The sequence below is a fragment of the Xiphophorus maculatus genome, chromosome 23 (assembly GCF_002775205.1).
Source record: "Xiphophorus maculatus strain JP 163 A chromosome 23, X_maculatus-5.0-male, whole genome shotgun sequence".
NCBI classification, from domain to species: domain Eukaryota; kingdom Metazoa; phylum Chordata; class Actinopteri; order Cyprinodontiformes; family Poeciliidae; genus Xiphophorus; species Xiphophorus maculatus.
In genome coordinates this window covers 10,575,621-10,597,475 of record NC_036465.1, presented here as the reverse complement: position 1 = coordinate 10,597,475, position 21,855 = coordinate 10,575,621, and the positions used below count along the sequence as shown (strand labels likewise).

At 37.3% G+C, this 21,855-nt stretch overlaps 1 protein-coding gene across 4 annotated transcripts in view; it reads left to right on the top strand.

Annotated features, from left to right (window-relative positions):
* enox2 (ecto-NOX disulfide-thiol exchanger 2) overlaps positions 1-21,855 on the top strand; it is a 193,783-nt gene that overhangs the window by 117,927 nt on the left and 54,001 nt on the right. For all 4 annotated transcript variants that reach the window (XM_023328396.1, XM_023328395.1, XM_023328397.1 and 1 more), the window contains one exon: positions 7,025-7,156. In XM_023328396.1, the coding sequence (XP_023184164.1) occupies positions 7,025-7,156 (132 nt within the window). The remainder of the gene's footprint in view (positions 1-7,024; positions 7,157-21,855) is intronic.

The following is a 21,855-nucleotide window of genomic DNA, read 5'->3' as shown; positions in this document are numbered from 1 at the left end:
TAATACTGCCTGGAAGGTGTTTCGAAAAACAAGAAATGGTTACTACATATTATAATAACAATAACATATCTTTTCTTTTCCATCCTTACAATTACCTCCATCGTCTGGAGCTTTGCCATCCTGGTCATTAATGTCTAAATTAGGTGTTGGCATGGGTTCCTGATTATGTTGTTTACTTGGAAAACACACATTTCTCCCACAGCCATTCCCAGCCAGCCACCACATTGTTAGCCACAAAACAAAAGGAATACAGAAGCAATCTCTGATGTATATTTCAATTAATCTATTGTCTTCCTATTAATTCAGGGTTTGGTAACGAGGGCAACAGCCTAAGCAAAGAGACCCAGACTTCCCTCTTCCCTACCATTTGGCCCAGTTCTTCTAGGGAGTGCCAAGGCGTTCCAGACCAGCTGAGAAACATAGTCCTGGATCTTCCTCCGGGTTTCCTCCCAGTGGATTGTTACTGGAACACCTCAACAAAGAGAGGCATCCTAACCAGATGCCCGGACCTCCTCAACTGGCTCCTCTCGATGCAGAGGAGTCGCAATGGGAGAGTACAGATACCTGTGGAGGAAACTCTTTTCTTCTGCTTGAGCCTGCTATCTTATTCTTTTGGTCACTACTCAGCGCTCGAGACCAAAGATGAGGGAGGGAACATACTGTAGTTTGACCAGTAAATTCATCTTTCAGCTCTGCTTTCTCTTCACAGAACAGTGCAGACATTGCACCAATCCACCTCTAACTCCCATTTTTCTCATTCATGAAAAAGACTCTGACAGACATAAACTTCTTCACTTGGGGCAGGACCCTGTCCCTGACCCAGAGAGGGCATTCACCCCTTCTCTGGATCAAAACAATGGTCTCTGTATATGTGCATTATGCTTTTAAACCACTCATCTGATCTTTTAATATAGTATATAATAATGATAATAGGCATATAATAATAGTGGTCAGCTGGTTTTGCTTCTGTATGCACTGTACAATGACTGCTGGAAAAGACAAATGTTTTGTTGTTGACTTACCATTCAGAAACCATTTGGTGCATGCTGGTTGGTTGTGCAGGAGGCTCCACTTCTGTTTTTCAAAGATGTAAGGCTGTATAATGGCACATCTTTTTGCAGCCGTTTTCACGTGAATGCAAACGTTGAGTTGGGGGATGTGGCCAGCAGCAGCTTATTTGGATTTAAAGCAAGAAGAGGCCCTAAAACAGTTCATTCTGAAATGAGCTCAAAATAGTCAGAACTGACCAGACTAAAATAAGAATAATTTTGTGCAAAAAATGTAAAGAATATGTTTTGTATAGCCCAAAGACGTATCCTAACATGTTGAAGAAAGCATAATAGGTCACCTTTAAGGAGTTTTCATGTAGAAAGTTAGAAAGTTTGGTGTTTCTGAGTGGTGAGGAGTAACGACAGACATATCTGTGTAGAGAGAGAACAGGTTACATGAGCACTGGCCACTTTAATGAGCTGACAAAAGTAACAGTCACTCATTTCAAGTTCACTCCCTGAACTTAGACATGTTGTCTCTGCTTTTTGTTCCTTTGAATAAATGTTTGATGAAATGTTTAGACAAGAATCTGGGCTGATGTTTTTTTCTCTAATGGTGTGTCTGTCTGTGTTAAAATGCTGACCGTGTTCATTTTCCAGTTTTAGGAAAACAGAAACCAGTCGATGCTCTTCTTCTGTTTTGTTTTTTTAACCAAAACTTAAGGACTGGCTGAATAAAATAGTTGCTGTTTTTAAGGCCAGTCTTCTGCATTTCATCAGCTGTTGCTGTGTCTGAATGTGAGCTCTAAATGCTCCCCTCATTTCACTCACTTCTTTTGTCATTCTCTTACATCAGCATCGCAACCCCCCATTAAAGGCAACCTTTTCTTTCTCATTTTATCTCCATCCCTCATCTCTTTAGCTCCCCCTTGAATTTACTCTCTAGGGGCCATCATGAATCTCTGGTTAGCTGTTAAAACCATGCACATTTTAGACTAAATGGCCCCCAGCGTCTTTTTCTCTGCCTGCTGTTGGGGCTTAAGGCCAATGGGGCCTTTAAATGACTGAATTTCCTATCTACCTCCTGGGGGAATTTTAGGGAAGCTAAAAGCTGGTCACAGCCTGCAGAGAATGAGTATCAGGAAAGCTTTGGGCTGGATGGACCCGAGCTGAATGGAAATCACTATTGCTTTAATTGCCATGGGCAATATCCTGAATGCAAACAATATACTCTGGTGGTAAAGGTTGCTTTCATACAGGGTGGCCTGTATTATTCTCCGAACATACTTTGATTTATAAAAGCGCTTTAGATAAACATTTGAATCTCAGTAAATTTAAAAACTATTGGAATGTTAATTTAGTTCAAAAAGAGAAACTAAAGTCCAGTTGCTTTATTGGATGTGGACTCTCTCCTCCTTCTTGACTGCATAAATTATCTACAAGGTTTAGATTGAGCTGGTTTGCTGGTTCTAATTAAACTAGGTATTGGAACTGCTAGCCGTAGGCAGTTGGCATGTCATGGTGGAAAATTAAAGCGGCATCTCTGTAAATCTTGTTGGCAGAGGAACCGCTGTGTTGACTTTGCTCTCCAGAAAACCCAGCGGACCAACACTGTCAGATGACCCAAATCAAAGTTTAATTTGGTGCCTTTCCAATCTTTTTCCAGAGTATAAGATCTTGATTTCTCAATCAAATGCAAAATTTACGTTCATTTGGAGACTGGATTTTGGGCCTCTTTTTCACATTGATGATGATTCCAACATTTCCTTGGTTCAGTTGCAGCAGTGTAACCTAAATGTGTCTGTGTGAGGTGACTGTTAAATTTACAATCCCCCAATCCTTTTGCACCTTTTTCCACCTCTGTTTTTTCTTCCACTCAACTTTTCTTTAATATGTTTGCATCCAGCAATATGAAATTAGCCAGCTTCTTGAGCTGTCTTTTCGACTCTAAAAATATTGACTCTGAGTCGATATTAACCAAAATAAATGCTTAAATACATCACTGTATTTTAGTAAATCTGTGCATTTCACTTTTTAATTGAATTACTAAAATAAAAAGAACTTGTCTAGCATTCGGTTTTTAAAATCTCAAAAGGGTTTATCCGGATCACTTTTTAATATGCTAAAATATGCAGCCTAATAAAAGCAAGGCACATATTATTATCCTGTTCATTTTACTGTATTTCGAAGCTTTGCATTTTGAAACAGTGTCAGGCGATCCCATGAGAAGAGGGAAAAATATGACCTCTGCACCTCTATTTAAATGCAGCCAAGCTTGACCAGATTGACTTATTAAGTTCCAGTCTTCAGAGCTCCACATTTGGATCTCAGTGTCAGGAGGTCTTGGGCTACACATGCTAAGATTGTTCAAATTGTGTAATTAGATTTGGCATTTGCATGAAACAGTCATTTCAGCTAAGAGCCGAAAATCTTTTTTTTTTATTATTATTATTATTTTTATTGATTCTTTTTCTATCTTTCATTTACCCTTGCTCTGAGCTCTTCAGCTGGATGTGCATGTTAATGGCTTTGCTAAGACCTCATCTTCATGTTTCATTGTTGGATATTTACTGACATTGATTTCCTTATTGACAGCGTTTGCTGCTGGTTCTCCTTTCCGCCAAGGTGAACCTGTGTGCGTCTATCCGTGTTTTCATGCATTTGCAGCCCCTGTGTGTCTGCAGCTGTTTGCTATTCCTTACTGGACTCCACATATCAATTCATGAGTGTCACATGGCGCGTTTAGGGGGCTAAACTGTTGCCCTCAAGGGCATGTTGTCATATCAAAAGTACTGAGGGATGGACATGCACAGGTTCACCTCCAAGAACACAATATGAACAAATAAACGAGTATATTGTGGAAATAGGAGAGTGGATTGACCACTAATGTGTGGTGAAAACAAATTGGAGTGGAAAATGAGAGAACTAAATGAATGTGTACTGCAGTAAACACATGAATTGTGGGACGAATGACTCCAATGGAGACTTTTTGTCAGCAGGGTCAAGAGGCTAGCATAGTGGAGATAACTTGACCTCCACTCCAAGCGCACTTGAACATTTCTGACTGAATCGATTAAGTGCGTGGGACTTTAATTTGAGCTGCACAATCAATATGTGCCCTGTCTGGTGAGGAATTAAAATGGATTCTGCTTCTGTTTTTATCTAGCAACCTATTAGATAAAATAATAAGTGGGCTTTATAAATTTTTTTTAGCTTGCATTTTGAGAACAGATGAGCAGAATGTTTTGCAGCAATTATTGGTGTTTAGTGTCTCACTGGCTTTTAGACAAATTGTTTGTAAAATCCAAGCAATATTAAAAATTATTATTTTGTCAAACTGCTTGTTTGTTCATTCCAAGCTGTTCCAGAAGTCACACATGATGACTTGTTTTTTATAAAATTTGACACATATTTAGATTTATTTTCAATTTAAATGTAACAAATGCGTGGAGGAAAAAGAAAAAAACTTCAAAAAACCCTCAAATGCCGGGTTTCATCTGCTGTCCATTCATCTATCATCCAGCTGTTCATCATCCATCCATCGTCATCCATCAATTTATCTGCCATCCATCCATTCACCGTCCGTACAACTATCCATCATTCATCCATTTGTCTATCATCCATACATCCGTCCATCATCCATTCATCCATCATCAGTCTGTAAATAGGATAAACAGTCATATTATGGACACAATTTATTCTAATTTAGTTCTTAGGGAAACTAAAGGACTTCTCTAACCAGAAGACATCACCTGTCCACCCGGGAGTGAGTGTACTCATCAGCTCTCTGGAGAGTCTGGTTAATGTACTGTAAAACTGTAATAAAACAGCTATAAAATAGCTCCTCACTGCTCCTCTCCTCCTTCATTTTAACTCCTGGAAAAGTGTCCCCAGTTAATAGGGCTGTGTTCGTTAACAAGCCTGTGAAGTCCTCGTCAGCAGCATTATCACAGCGACACACAGGCACGCTTGGTTTTATCAGGCCTCTCTGTGGCAGCGACAGCAGACAGCTCTGCAATTAGTGACTCAGAGAGGAAGGCAAAGAGGCACACAGCATTATTACACATTGCCAGCTGTGTCTCAACACCGAGAATACCAATATATTGGCTTGTGTTCAGACAGAAGCACATACAGTACATTCATACCTGTTGGCTCTAAAGTGTGCCCTGCCTGAGACCTTCTGTAGTGTAAAGTGTGTGCCGAGTACAGCTCTTCTCATTATTAACAGTTGTGCTTGCTTTGGCATTGTAGAAGAGGGCAGTCTGTCTTGGCCAGCAGTCACAGCAATTTACAGGTCTGTCAGAGAGAAAGAGGTCGACCAGAGGAGAGAATTAAAGAGCATTTAGAGCTGTGAAATAGACTGCAGACAGGAAGAATGAGCTGCCAGTTGACATATGATGTGTACATGTTGACCTTCTTGCAGGATTTTTATTGTGCAGTCCTGAATGCATTTGCTTTATTATGCAGCACTCGAATGCACAAACTCTGGTGGCGGTTGGTTTGGCAAGATGTGTGCATAATGTTAGGCTAAATAGAAGATTTATCGACATTTTAGTTACAGACTGTCTGAGGAGTGCCTGATGGCATCAGGATTTATGCTTCGCACCATAATAATCTAGTTTTAGACATTATTTTCTGTGCCCTGCAAAGAAAAGCAGAGCAGGGGATGCACTGCTGTTCTTTTCTATGTTATTACTAATCTAATCCCATTCGTCAACCTTTACTCTTCCAAGGAACGTTTTGAAATCGAGTTGAAGCTTTTCCTCTGTGATACAGTATCATTTCCAGGGGGCTCTCAGTGCTGGTCACTGAGACAGGAAGAGTCAAAAGGCCGGCCAGCTGAAGCTACCAAACAAACAGCAGCACAAAGATAATTAGATTTTCCGTGACAGTACTGTTGAAATCAGTGTTCAGAGACTGACTGCAAACTAGTGGTGGCCTCCTCTCCCCTCAGAGAACAAACAAACAAAGGCTGGAAACTGACTTTAGTGTGAAGCTCTTACTTCAGCTTTACAGTAATATATACATTTTGAAAAATCGTTTTTATTCTGGTTAATTTAGACTTCTCAGGTCTTTCTTAAAAGTGTGGAACTTTATATTTTTTTTCCATAAAGGGGATTAATACTTTATTTGGTAGCTGATTGCTAGATTACTAACTATTCATCCCAATAACTCTCTCAATTAATCTTGATGTTAGATTTTCACTTTATGGTAAAAAGGTAGTAAAACTACATTTTTTACTTTTTGGTATTTGCACAAGACCTGATCTGATTGCATTTTTGGAAACAGAAAAGCAATAATTTCCTCTGCTTTGTTGGTAAATATCTCCACTGTGACATTGGTGATATTTACATAAATCACCCATGTGATTTTGGTAAATACATATTTGAAGAAAGACTCACTTAATAATTTCAATTCATTATCAAAAATCATAACAAGCTGGTATTGGCTGATTAAGTAGTGAGGCTATCTGCTCATGTAAGCAATCTCTTGCTGTTTTTCACTACCAGAAATATTTCAAAATGGAAAAATTATGTTTTTCTTGTAAGCAATTGGATTTGTAGTTGCTTTCTCTCAGCCACTTGACCATTAGTGTGCAGCAACACACTGGCGTTGTGCAGCATCTCTTTTCTCTATGCTCTAGAAGAGAAAACGTTCTTCCCTGCCATTTTACTAAACTTTAAACCATAAGAGCTGCATGCCTGAGAGGTTTTAGTGTTTTTTTGAGCTGTAAGATTTTAAACCTGAGTGTACATTGAGACCAGTGATAGGGTCATACCTTACTCTTATCATTAACTTAATGAGGGTTTGGCCTCCATGCTGGATCATATTTTGTCTATATACCATCAAGTTTTGTTGATGTGATGAAATGATGGACATTATTTAGGGTTTTAAGGCTTTGCATATGAATAAGTCATAAAACGAGGTGAATACTCTCCCATTGAAGTAGTACAGTAATTGGTCACCAATATGAGCAGGAATTCTGGCGGTTTGCTCGTTTGACAAAGATTGTTTCTTTTTTGTTTTCTCTGCAGAAGGGATCTGTAACATGACAATGGACTCCAACTCGATGACGATGCCCATGTCTGACCCCAACCCCTGGGCAGCTGCTATGAATAACATGGGGATGCCTCCTATAGGAATGACAGGACAGCCACTTCTACCAGGTACAACTCTTTTCATTCCCATACTAAATGTCCACAATTCAAATGTGAGCATCATTTGGGTTTAGAGTATTTTCAGACAATACATTTTTATCAAATATCCAAATTTCTGAATTAATAATCTGATTAGTAACTAGTTCAAGAAGTGGAGTAATAATGTAACTGTGCAATTGTGTTGATATAGCTTCAGCTACAATTTTTTTTTAAGTGATCATGTAATAAATGGAATAATTATCTAAATAAAAGCCCCAGTGTTTTCTTTCTTAATTTTCATCTAAAAACATTGCTTAATTTACAAAAAAATTGAAAATATGCAATGGTTAGTTGTTTTTAATCTCATTTGGTTCATTTAACGGAAATATTGGATTTTCATACCAGCTGAAGCGGGGGTTTCTCAGTATGCACCACTGTCTTTGCTTTGTTCACTGAAGTCTCTTGTAGTGTTGCATTAGAAGGTGGGGAAAGCGCGCTCTCTCCTGTGTCTGTGCTGCTCGTATAAAATAAATATGCTGGAATAAGCAGGATGAGCTGAGTCATCAACGTGGAATTGCAAGCTGGTAATCAGTTATGCTGGCACATGCAGGCAAACTCTGACTGACGGAGGCTGATGTGACTCAATTGTGGCCGGATCAGAAAACAGAAACAAGACTTTGCGCTTTACAACTATTACCATATAGAGTCCACAGAGGGCAAACAAACTGTTTTATTTGCCTTCCCTCGCATACAAACCTATTCAATAGATTCAAATATTATTAAAAAGCTAATTTATTTCAGGAATTTTATAAACTAACACACAGTTGATGTTTGAAAGCCTTTATTTCTGATGAGGATTTTCCACGTAGTAATTTGTCTATATAACAGTTTCCACATTGACAGTGCAGGTCAAAGAGCAAAGATGAAACATAAAATCAAATTGTATGCAGACATGCAAGACAGAATTGTCTGGAGGCACAAATGTCGGTGCAAAATAAATTAGTTCATGTTTGAGGTGTATAAGTAAAGTTGTTTTTGAGCTGGAACTGTTCTAATGTGGTTTAGATGCATGAAAAACGCTAAACTCGCCCTTTATGGAATCTTCAGATATCAAATAAAGGTTTCACAAATCACAAACAGGATTTTAAATATCCTGAAAATATTATTGAATAATCTAATCCAGGTATGAAGTGCCTGAGATTCATAGTTCTTAAACTAGAGCTGATTAAAGATGCTCCGGGTAGTGAAAAATAAGGTGAAATTGCCCTTTAGCCATTTCCCGAATTGGAAGATGCAATCAGAAGCCAACTTCCTCTGTGTGGCGTTCAATCAATTCTTCAACTTTATCTGCTGCATGGCCTGGATGACTCTCCTGCTTTCATGTTGTCTTATTGTAAAATCTCACCAATGAACTCACAGAAAGTTTCCAGAACTTTCCAGAGGATTGAAGATTTTCAAAGAATCAAGCTAAGCTAATGAAGTTCAATAGATTGGTGTTTGCCCCGCCCATCGCCCCACTCTCCGATGGACAAGTTTGACAAAACGGTGACATTGTATGAGCACGGACCATGAAATAATAACAATGCATTTAATTAATTATGCACTATAATAACTTTTATTTTAATGATTTAATGACATTTATTAATTTGTCTTTTGCATACATTTTCAGTCATTTAGTTAAACATTTATTTATCTTATGGTTACCTTTAATCGATGATTTGATGATGTATTTGTTGATTTAATTTTGTCCTCTGTAGCTTGCAGTGGTTTTTTTCCCCTATTTTTCCATCTAAAAATGACATTGGTTCATAGATTAGAGTTGAAAAATGATTCTGCAGATGTCGACTAAAAGTACATACTTAGCTAGTTTTGATTCTAATTCCTGATCATATTATCCTGTCAAAGGCATATTGTTGTTTTAACACAAAGTCTGAAGTCACTCGGATGCAGCAGTTAAAATATTTCTCATGTTTGTCAATATATCTCCCTCTCAGAGGGTGTGAGTCTCCGTACTCTTATCTTACCGGCACAATATCCAGTCCAACCGATTGCAATGCTATCTATAACATTAGGTTCAGCTTCACCCTCCCACTCTCCCTTTCTGAAGAGGCATTCTGCTGCATCTTTTCTCTCTCCTCGGTAGAAGCCTTTCCCTAAAGCTTTTTATAAATCACTTCCCACTTCTTAGCTGAAATTCACTTTCATATTTGAAACACGCCAGCCTTGTGTGTCTGTGTGCAGATTCATGTGTGTGTCTGCGAGCACACAGAGACGAACGGCCTTCCAAATGCACTCCTCAATAAAGAGTAAGGGTAACATACTTTCATGCTCTCACACACATAAACGTAAGCATGATATATTTGAAACATGGTAAATAAAAGCCTTTCAACCAAAGAAGGAGAAGCGTTTCATAAAAGCGGAAAGCGACAAAATTCTTTAGAATGTAAGTGGGTTTTCAGGGTTATCTGAGCCTTAAAATATCTGAACAAGACAGTTTATTTTTCCGGCTCATTTTCTTTTTCACACAGTCAACCTAAACGCCACACTGCATAAATGTTTGCTTTAGACTCGCGTGTCTGAAGTGAAAGTAAACCCCTAGAAGAAATGCTCAAAAATGACAAGAGATGATTGTTATCAGGAGACCAATAAACTTTGTTATTGCAGGGATTGCTCTAATACCATTAGTATCTAAAACGAAGCATTTTTGATCTCCTGTTGCAAAAATAATCCTTGGCTTTAGCTCTTAGATTGGTGGAAAACAAATCAAACCAATAAGGAAACAACCCAAACTAAACGTCATAGGTTGTAAAATTTGTTAAAAGGAGAAAATCATGTAGCTGGAGCCTAGACAGCGGACATAAACACATCTTACCTAGAGTCGACATTACAGACGAAATGTCTTTGATAGAGGCTGATGAACCCCCACTGAGATCCTTGCTTTGAACTTTATTTGCAGCGGTTTGAGACCTTTTACAGCAGCCATTTAACTCCCTAGCAGGAAAAGCGCTCCTGTAACTAAAATCACTAATGGAGGCTACGCCAATGATGCAATGTCAGAACCGTGAAGCTTGCAACCATAAATGAAACGTAGTAATTAGCGATGTTATAAAGCTGCACCTGTGTTTAAGTTGAAATACCTGCTGCGAGGAAAGCTAATGAAACAGCTCTTACACTTAATCAAGTCCACTGACAGTTTTTCTAAAGCCACCAGCTGAAATAACCAGTTGGCTTTGGTCTCTGTTATAGTATCTGATGTGAAAAGAAAAGCTCAATAATAGACCTTAAGCTGGAGAGGAGAACTCAAAGGCTTTGCACTCACACAGGTGTTTGCACTCTTTAGACCTTTTTTATGTCACACATCATGTATCGTTTATTGGAAATAGATTTTTATTCTGCAATTTCAAATTCACAGGATTTACACTACTGTGTCCTGATTTGAACCAGTTTTATAGAGTGGTGGCCTAACATATGTAGTTTTCCATACAAGACTTTATAAAAGTTATATCAATCTAACACAGAGTGAACCACTTTATTATACATGTGCAAAAGATGGCAATAGGATTAGAAGTTTGAAGTAAGTAATTAAAAACTGATATGGAGGTAGAAAAACAACCAAATGACTCGTACACATCCACCAGGAGACAAGGTAAAGAAAATTAGGCAACAATATCTTGTTACTTTAATTACTTTTATCTTGAAATGTTTATGCTTGCTTGAGCTTAAGTTTGTCCAAATTTGACCGTTTCCGGAAATGTTTTCATCCACGTGGAGAAACAGAGATTGGCCCAAAACATTACTTTTACTCCCCCGGACCTGTAAGTGTCACTAAATATGGAGTAAGGAACAGCCGCATAAAGCTGCCACACCGCGTTAGCTATAAACACAAGAAAACAACAACGGCAAACATAGTGCAAGTGGCTTCTTTTGTAAAACTTTTAGCTGCTGCGACTGAATCTCCAACTCACACACAGATAGCAATGAATTTTGATCAAGACTACAGCAATTTGATGAGAATGTCACGAGTAAGTCAGAAAGTGAGACCTTGGCAAAGTAAAGCACATCCACTTTGGGGAAAATGCAAACTAAAATCTTTTATTTGCAAAAAGCAGAATACTTACTCACAGTAAAAAAAAATTAAACAGTGCAACGAAGTCTTGTTGCAGCTTGTGTTGCATGGGTCTTTTTAATTTGACAAAAGTATGTGTAATTAGTATTTAGGTCAAAGCAATTCTTTATTTACAATGAATGAAGAACTTTAGCTCATATGAGGCTTACATGCTTTTTAGGAATGTTGGAGGGGATTCTCAGCGCTTATCTAACCAAGATAAGCATTGAAGCATTAGTCTGTAATTTGCCACTAAATGTGTTTACGCTGATGTGAACGGAAAAAAGCAGAGCCTCACAGTTGGCGTCACAACTTGGATGTTGAAATGAGTGCTATTCACAAGTGGAAAACTGCTTATTGCAGGGTCCTCAACACAACGCCCATCATTCATCTCCTTTCTGGTTAACTAAAGAATGTAAATGTGATTACTTTATCTGATTAGAAAATAGAGCAAAAAGAGTGTGCAGTCCAGAAACACCAAATCTACAATCAACTAGCAGAAGAGTAATTTCTTACCTTAACAGTGAGAAAGGTTGATGCTGGGTTTTGATAGAGAGCTTTAAATTAATGAGGACATATGACACATTATACACTAAAGGTTTAGCTACAAGGTTGATGGAGAGGAAGTGAGAAGCATTTGTGTTAAAAATAACAACTATTCTTGTCTATTTCATTCCAGAATCCCTTTTCTTCCCATTTTGTTCTTAAATTAACTCAGAACCACAATAGAAGCGCTGCTGTTTATCTCCTCCCCTCACTGCAGAGCTCAATCAGACCATCTACTACATTATATAGATGCCCAACTATGAGAAACAACAAGCAAGTACTTTAAATGCTCCACGTTCATTAAGTTTCTGTTCCTCAAACAAACTTTTACTAAATAATTTTGATAAATGAACTTCATAACCGTACTTACAGTATTTGCTGTGCATATATATATATATATATATATATATATATATATATATATATGTCTGTAGTTCCCACACTTTTCTAAATGGCCCATGCCAAGAAAAGCTTTCCTAGTGAGCCACAGGAGAAATGTGAAAATGTTCTCGCTCTCCTCTTTTCACAGTTTATGATAACATTTAACGGCAAAGTACCTCAAAGTTGGCTTCTAGAGCAAAACCTCAACTGTCAGGTTGGCTTTTATAAGATAAGTTTTGTACTAAAACAGGCCAGAAGCCTTTAAACAACCAGCCAAGTTTTATCATGAACTCTTTCTTTTTTTGTAAGAAAAGTTTGAACACAAAGCTTTCAGCACGTTCAAACAATGTCATAAAGTCTTACTCTACCCTGTCAGGCCGTAGATTTTCCCAAAGCACCTTCAGCTTTGAAGTAATCCAGGTAGATTAGCTATTGACTCTCTATCATGACAGTACATCATCTCTTTCTTTTCTTTCACCTTTTAACTACAAGGAAGGATTCACTGTCACTTCCTTTATTCTTACCTTGTGATGTTTTTTTTTGTTGTTCCTTTTTTTATTAAAATGATTTCAGCTTTATGGTGGAGGGTTGTGTCAGTTTTAGGCACTTTCAGTTGGGTCTCTCATGGCTTTCATGCGACATTCAAGTTTGCTTCTGTTTCATCCACAGTTAGTCGAGATTTCACTTTATTTTCCCCCCACAGCTGAGTCTTTTCCTGCCTTCAGCCAGGTGGATTTATCCAGACAGACAGCTGGATAAACGGACCGCTCTTGGCAGAAACGTCAACACTGCAGCCTGACAAAACCCAGCACACATCACCTATGATGACAGTTTTGTTTCTGCAGATGCACAGAGCACAGCTGTATAGTAGAAAGTCGTTTTTTTATATTTGTGTTGTATATTTGGGAAGTGTTTGGGTTTTTTGTGAGAGATACGTTTCAGGCCACAGGCAGGAGAAAAGATTGTGCACACTGTGTGATTTATGTTGTTGTTCTAGAGGTTATTGTAGTGTGTATCCAAGCATCAGTCATAATGGTACCTAGAGTTGTACCTAAAAGTAAAGTTTTTTGGGTTATTATTCTGATATATATAATATAAATATTTGCCAATAGCATTTTTTCCTGGTTCGGGAACTATTTACTTTTATTGTTGCTTTTTGTCTTGAAAGTTAATAAGACTAAACCATAAAGGCGCTGTCAGCTATACAGCTACACTTTGTACCTGCATGATAAGCAGCATAAGTAACTTTTTTTCTAATAATACCAGATCCAAACTATATACTGAGACAGGATTAGTGTAACAGATTTGATAAAAATAAAAAAGCTAGGTGTAAAATATTCTGAAATGTCAACATATTCAGAAATAAAATCTCTTAGCAATGTTAGAATTTAACAGGTCTTTTACTGTGAATGTTTAATAATTATTCATAAGTGGAGACATTCCATAATAGCCTTAAACAATAAAATGAATCAATTTCCTGTGGCTTCAGTCCAGTCAGCCTCCCCAGTCCTTCTGCAGCATGTGGTTGCTTCTGTGCTGAGTACCATTTGTAATAATTGTGTAATTTAGTATTATCATTTGGGTCTACTGATTCTAGAAATAGTCAAAGCACTAAATTAAGTCATTTAGCTGTTTTCTGGCAATTTGTTAATCTATTCTTGGTGTCTGGAAAACAAGCTATTTCGAAAACCTCCCATTTATTAAGCTTCAATCAGTGGACAGCATGGAGAGCCTGCAGTTGCAGTAACGTGTTTACAAGGCCAAGCTCCTGGAAGCAATGAGACCCAAATCATCTGACAAGACGACACAGGGACGCAGCTGGGAACCAACATCCCAACACAATATTGATCTACAGGTCAGACTTCAGGACAGTTTACTGTAAGGAATCTGACCCATATCCGACAGGGAAGGAGGGGTTCATTGTATCTCCGGCAAAAAAAAAAAAAAAAAATTGATCTGGTGTTCAGCTCAGGTTGTAGCTGCAGTTGAATTTTCCACTTCTTAACCTGTAACATGATTGATTTTTATCTTTAAGTTGTGCTGCTGTACGGTTTTTGTTCCATTATGTTTTAGACATTAAGTCGGTGGCGACTATAGAATAGCACATTTGGTTTTCTGGAAGTCAGAAACGTAAATAGCAACATGAATCTTTTGTCTTTTTCAGTCAGGAGTTAAGAAGACAAACTTCCTGAATTGAAAGAGACAGCAGAGTAATTTTCTTCTCTGGCTAAACAAGGTATCAGAAATAAGTCAAGGATTCATTTCGTGGCTACAGTGGATGAGAAGTTTTTTCTGAGTGATTATGACCCCTCTCTTTGTTTCTGACATCATGGTGTCTGCGGTTTGGTGAGTAAAATCCCTGATACGTTGTGGAATCAGTAGGAGTCAGCATCTGGTTTTAACATATTTGACATCTGACAGAGAGAACAAAAAACTCCTCCTCTAGCAGAGTTCATTATGTGTTTCCCCAGCATTTATCAGTGTTTTCCCTTCTACAAAGCAGAACCAGATGTAAAGCTCTAGCGTTCTTCTACATCCGTCTCCAAATACAGACCTCTCAACCTGGTCTTTATTATCGAACACGGCATATTTTATGTTACTGCTTTCTTGTATGTACACGGCACTTCGTTGGAGTTAGTTGGATGTATATTCCAAGTAGATTCCATCTTTTTATGGTTTTAAAATCTTTAATGTTACTACTTTGAATCATAACACTCAGTAACATTTGTTTGCTATTTAATGGCTCTGTAAGTTTTTGGCTCTAGTTAACATGAATGCTACCCAGCAGGAGGTGTTTGATGCTTTAAAACCAAAATATGGCACAAAAGTTCAAGTTAAAAGCAATTTTTGAATTACAAACTTTGCAACAGCAGTTCGAGAATGATTTATGCGTTCCAGATACAGTTACTTAAGGGGTTTTCTGAAAAGTTCACATATTTTTACTTCACTATGAACGTCCCACTATCAGTTTTTACACAAAGTCTTACAGATTGCTACATTACATCTTTTATGAAACCTTGTCATAGCTTCTGTCTATCTCAAAAACAGTCATGCCAACGTGATGCCAGAAAAAATAAATTAGCTGGCTTTGCAAAAACCATCATAAGACTGATGCAGAAACTCAGCACTTTTTAACAGCACCTAAGCAGAACGGAGAGAAAGTGAAATGTGCTGAACTATGTTTCACATGTCATTTCGGCTTGGTCCTCCACTGAAACACCATCTCATGAAAAGCCGCCACCTTTTTCATATGAAGTCTGAAAACAGCTCTGCTCAGTCTTCTGCTGATGCCTGTTTTTCTATTTATGTCTATTTAAACCTGAAGAATAGATCTGTGGTTGAAAGTACAAAGTTATGTCATAATGTAAACACAGCTGAGGGAAGAATAACTACACCAAAATAAGGGAGAAACCACTTGATCTAAAAGTGCATGAAATACTTTTGCTAACCTCTAATCCACCCTCTAATTAGTTTGAGATTTGCATAAATGTTAATTATAACAGCTTTGAAAATGTATTTAAATCTTAACCCAAATGTACTGAACCACACCTCATAGATTCCATTTAATTGGCCAACCTGGAAAAGCTAAGAGTGAAAAACAAAAACTCCCCCCATGATTCTGTTCCTGGTAAAGCCATAATTTGTCAGGCTCACACTGTGCATCATTTTTTTATAATGTTTAAGTTAACTGACTTTGATTTGTTTTCCACTTTACATTTGATTTTCTTTTAGCTTCAAGTTACATTTAACCTGCCAAACCTATATTGTGATGTATGTAATTCAATATAACTCTAAGAGGATATATTGTCTTCTCTTAATAAATGAAAAACACCTAATTTTGGTAGGTAAAAATCAAGCTCAATTCAGTAACACCCTTTTAAGAAAAAAGAGGCTCAGCAGGAGTGTTAGCCTTAGATATAACAATTTTTCTAGAATCATACCTCTTTGAGTGTATGGCTTTTTTCCTCTTTAAACCTGCTCTCCAGTGAAATTATTAAAGTGTCGGCTGTCACAGTCACACTCCACCACGAGGAAAGCACTCAGCTTTTCACACATGTATTTTGAAGTTATCAGAATTAATTTAGATACACGTAGTTTTGCATGGACACACACGTGCTCAGACACTCTGGAGAATAGATAAGCAGCTTCCAGGGGCTGTCAAGTGTTCACTGAATAAACAAGCATCCCTTTTGTCTGTTACATCCCACTCACCCTCATCTGTGCCTCACAGTCGCTGCAAACCCCAATGCTCGATACGCAGTGAAATATGTGGAAAGTTAATGTCATGCATCATTAGATACTCATTGATAAAGTCCCTTATATGTTATTTTAAGACTAATGGATTATTCCCACACGTGAGTTTACCTGGATTAGCATCAGGAAATGGAGGCAGATCTCCATAAATTAGAATATAATCATAATTGTATTTTACTTAAGTAATTTCACTTTTAAGAAAATTAAAACTGAAACTACTGATGTGTGCTGTAGATTTGTTATACACAGAATAATACTTTTTACGTGTTAATTTCTGTTTATTTTAATGACTAACTTTTATTCACACCCACCTTATAATTCAGCTTCTTCAAAAAAAAAAAAAATAGAATAATACATATGATCAATAAATGCAATATAATGGAAATATCTCTTGACAGTGAGGAACTTCACATCAATAAGTTAAAGTAAATGGAAGCATAGATATTCACACAAGGGTAAGGTAAAGTAAAAATATAAAAATCAAAAGGAGATTGTTCAGGAAGGGCAATTTTTTTTATATAAAATACTGTATCGTTATTAAAAATAGCATACTCAGATAAAAAGAAATGTGCAATTAAGTCAAGTAATACAAGTAATACAGTGTGAAGAATCCAAGTTGCTTGAGATCCAGTGTAAAGTTTCCACAGTCATGAATCTGGGGAGCCATGTTTTCTGCTGGTGAAGGTTGAAGGGCAGCAGTCTAGATGTTACAACTCTTCATGCTTTCCTCTCCTGACAGTTATTATGGAGATGCTGATTTCATTTCCCAGCAGGGTGTGAAATATATCACACTGTGTGCAATAGTTCTATGTAATGTAGTTTGTTTTTGAATTGGATTGCTGAAATAAAATAACTTCTCCATAGTGTTTAAATTTATTGAAATGCATTAGCTAAATGTATGAAGGTTGTGGCTGTATGTAGGTGGAAGATCTCCTTACCTCAGGCTTGCAGTATGTCAGAAAGAAACAAAGCTGCAGCTTTACTGCTCTTGAAATGGGACTTTTCAGAGCGTACTTCTCCGTTTATGACAGCCATGTTTCCCCATTGAAGGCTGGGTATAGTGAAAGGCTTATGTGGCAGACACAGAATAAAGGTTCCACGGGGAGATATAAAGAGGTTGATTATTATTTAGATGTTATAAATTCAGGCAAAGGTGTAACTTTTTTGACAGAAGGAAAGTTTTTCTCTTTGGCCCCTGGGCAACGGCACCCAATAGGTTGCAGTAAAAAGAAATCAGGCTGGAGATGTTCGGATGAAAAAGCAGAGATGGTGACTCCTGGCAGAGATTGTGAGAGGCTTCAGCTGGCAGGGTTCCAGGTGGCATGGCTATCTCGCCTCATTAGAGAATATTATTCAGAAACCCTTGCAGCAATTGCCTGTCGTCCCTTCAACCTCCCACCCACTGCAGAGAGCTAGAAGGGACGTTTACCCTGGAAATCAAGAGGAGGGGAAAAGGGAGGAGTGAAGACGATGACATTAATAGCTAAGGGCTTAACACAATCAAGTCTTGTTTTTTTTTTTTTTCAATAATTTGACTTTTTTTCTGTCTTCACATTATGATTTACAGGGCACTCAAAATGCAATTACTTTGAACAGACCTCCAGGACAGAGTTTAACATCAAAAGGACATGATCAAAAGGAACAAGAAGGAAAAAGAATGAGTGTAATAATCTCAGAGGCAGTTACGCATGTGTCCGTTGGCACATTTCAGAGCAAGAAGACGCATTTGTGAGTTTCACTTCTCCAACATGACAGAAAATACAAAGCAAAGCTCATTGACAAGCTTGGTAAAAAGAATCAGACGGATGCGTGGCCACGTGTGGGTGGAACCAGCCCCAGGTTTCTTTTATTGTTCTTCTTCAAGAGAAGCTCTGTGCTCTTTACCTCTCTGTGGAGTTTCTACAAAAGCGAACTCATACAGCCCTCCTCCATCACTATAAATGCACAAAATGATGGCTAACAGTACAGCTTATACCTAAAGTGAATTATTCAATAGGCATCAATTATTAAACCATGCTTGTATTGATTAGTTCACTGATGAGTTTATTTACAGATGAAGCCTTTGGCTCTTATAGTCCTAAGACTTTACTTTGATATTTGATGTTTATCCTTGGTTTTTCTTGAAAGAGTGAATCTAAAGCCAACAAGCACACCATTTAGCCTTCAAAAAGGCAAAATGATTTTTCTGTACTTTAAATACAGCACATTTTTCCAAGAACATTTTGTTCCAAAGGCTTTGGCTACTAAATTTGTGAGAAATCTAGTCATTACAGAGTCTACTTTTGGCTGGAGTCATTGTATCATGTGGTAAAAGTGTGAAACATTTTGTTTCTGTTCTACTACAATGCTTCATTGAGGGCTTTGGATTTTCTTTAGTTTTCTTTAGCTGTTGATCTTTACTCTTAAGATTTTTGCCAGGAATGTCTCCAGCTGCCTATTTATGCTTAGTGGTAGATGTTGCTTAGTAACCTCATTCATCTTCCACACTATCAGTACTAAATTACAACATTGATTAATCGATTTTAAAGCCTTATTGATCTCCTGTAATGCAGTTTGTGTCAACGGGCTTACTCTATTAAGGGGCAACAGTAAATGATGACAGCCAATAAATGAGCTAGGTAAGATATCATCCAAGACATTGCTATTACATGAGTGAGCATGGCGAAGAAAAGCAATATAGTCATTTCAACTACTTAGAGAAGAAAGCCGTAAAAGAAAATTGGCAATAAAAGTTCATTTATGTTGTGTCAATGCTTAGCGTTTGAACTTTGAACTCATCTGTTGCAGAAATAATTTCTGAAACTACTGCTTGACTCGCCACCTTTTTAGTCTATTACCAACAGAGGGGTTAAAGGGATCCCTGACGAGTTGAAAATGTTGGTCTTAATATGTTGTAGTTTTCCTATAAGCCTAAAAGTTGTTTATGATACATAAAAAAATCTAAATTTCTTCAAAAACTGTACATTTTTATTATGTTTTTCACCTAAGGAGGTCACTATTTCTTTACCTGCAACGCATGGTGGGGAATCGAGGAATACCATTAGCGGGAGCTAATGTGAAAAACCAAATTGGAAGAAAATAAATGGATCTTTAAAATGACAATGAAACATCTTTCAGTTTTTGTATCACATCATTGTAATATATTTAAAATTATATTACCCCAGTGCTTACTTCAAACAGGTTTAACTAGAAACTGGAGCAGTTTGCAGCATACGCTCTCCTTTAAATAACAAGGCGACATCACAAAAGTTCAGATACTTTTTTTCTGAATGGAAAACACCACAAGTTCTCTTGTGTTAAAAACGTATTTTCTTATCGTACTTCTCTTTACATATAGACGGACGGCATCGTTACGCTTTCCATTCTTCTGTTTCACACATCCTACTCTTGCATAGCAGTAATAATGTTGGTGTCATAAACCAACATTATCAACAACATTATAGTTGCAAATCTTAGTTTTAAAGTAACAGGGTATCAGGGTAGTTAACGGGTTTCTAATTAATATTTCTTAACTATTTTTTAGGCTTTATCCTAAAAATATCTATTGTAAAAGCCATTGTTTTGGCTAACATTAGTTTGCACTATTAGAGCTTTTCCTAACCTCAAACTCACAGCTGGTGTGAATATGCATGCTAAGGGAAAAAAAATACTCCTTATAAATCAGTAGTTTGTTGAAGCTTTTGAGTCACTTTAATTATTTATTTCATATACACCTTCATTGTCCTCTCATATCCTTGTGGATGAATTTTGCTCCACTGTTCTTCACAACGAGATTTTAATTTGTTTTTTGCACAGACATTTTTACTTCTGTCTCATTTGTACAGAGGACATTTTTCCAGGAGTTTGTTTCACTGAGTTGAAACTTTCACAAACATAAATTTTGCTGTGATGTTTTTTTAGTAGAAAAGACTTTCTGCTGGCACCCCATCCAAACAGGCCTGCTTTTTTCTAATTGTTGTCAACTTTAACATTTATCATGCAAAGCGAAGGATCTTATGACTACAAATGTGGAAAACACAAAATCACAACATTTGTCTATTAGAGTAGAAAAACCTGAATATGGTTTAATTTATGAATTCAGAATGATTCACACTGAAAGCCCTTCCCTGTAGACTCAGTTTTTTTAAGCACTGTGACATTAAGTAGTTCAATATGTACAGCATATGAAGCAATGCTTTGAGTTTATGAAGCAGGAGAGAATTTTTTTGTCTGCACAGGAAGAACCAGAAAGAACAGAGAGAAATATTATGAGCTGAATAATGAGGGAGTCAAATCGCTGACTGTCTATGCAAAGATCGGAAAAAAATTGATGTGCTTTTACTAAGACTTTTTAAAGTTGTTTCATAAAGCCAACCAGATATCCATAGACTCTAATCCTTGCAGAGTTATGGATGGAGTGCCGGGGTACACCCTGGACAGATCACCAGTTAATCGCAGGGCAACACAGACACACACAGGACAAACAATCTTAATGGATCACAGAAAATGTCTGTGTCAAAACCAGGATAAACATCCTGAAAAATCATCATTGATGAGTGAGTTAAATGGAGCAGAGTGACAACGCTACAAAAAAGATTACGACAAATAGTCACAGGAAAAACTTTAAACTTTAAAGATTTTTTTTTTTAACAAATTGCATTTTAATCCCAATACATTTAGGTTGTTTTTCTATTAAACTGTTGAAATTACATGCATGATTTAGATGCTTCAAATTAATCTACCTACTAAACAAAATAAAAATGGAACATGGGGAGAAATTAAACTGATTTTGTACAGCTTGGTAAGTGAGACTAGCAGTCCTTTCCTCATTGGTTATTTTTGTAACGTCACTCAGGATCATCCTGTTCAAAGTTTGGGGATGTTCATCCCTGGGAAGTTTGGAAGCATCTTAGAAGTTGGCCACTTTCTTTCTCACTCTAGTACAATTCAATTTAAATAGTTTAAAAATATGCTTATAACTCTGTATGAGATCACACAACCTCTTTTAAGATATAACCAAATATTGTCAGTGCATGTGAATCTGCTAGAGTTTTAAAGACTACTCAGAAGCTGAATAATCTACTTCTACTAGTATATCTTACAGTATACCTTAAATATTTTTATTTTTCAAGTGATCATCACCTTAAAGTCCTTGTTTTTTTCTCTCTCTCTCTCTTCTGCGACTCACCAGAAATAGTAGTGGTATCCATTGATGACAACCCAAACTGTATGGAAGAAATGAAAACAGCTCATTCTCTCACTGCCGCCCGAACCGTAAAACGTTTCCAAATTCAAATCCGGATCACAGCAGCAAATCCCAACAGTAAGAGCAGCTATTTATGCAGAAAACTACATGCTCATCTGTGTCCACTTACTGCTTGCATTATAATGAGTTGTTACTGAAGGAGAGAGAAATAATGGATTGTCAGTGATGAAACGTGTCCTCGAGCTATTTTGTTCAAAA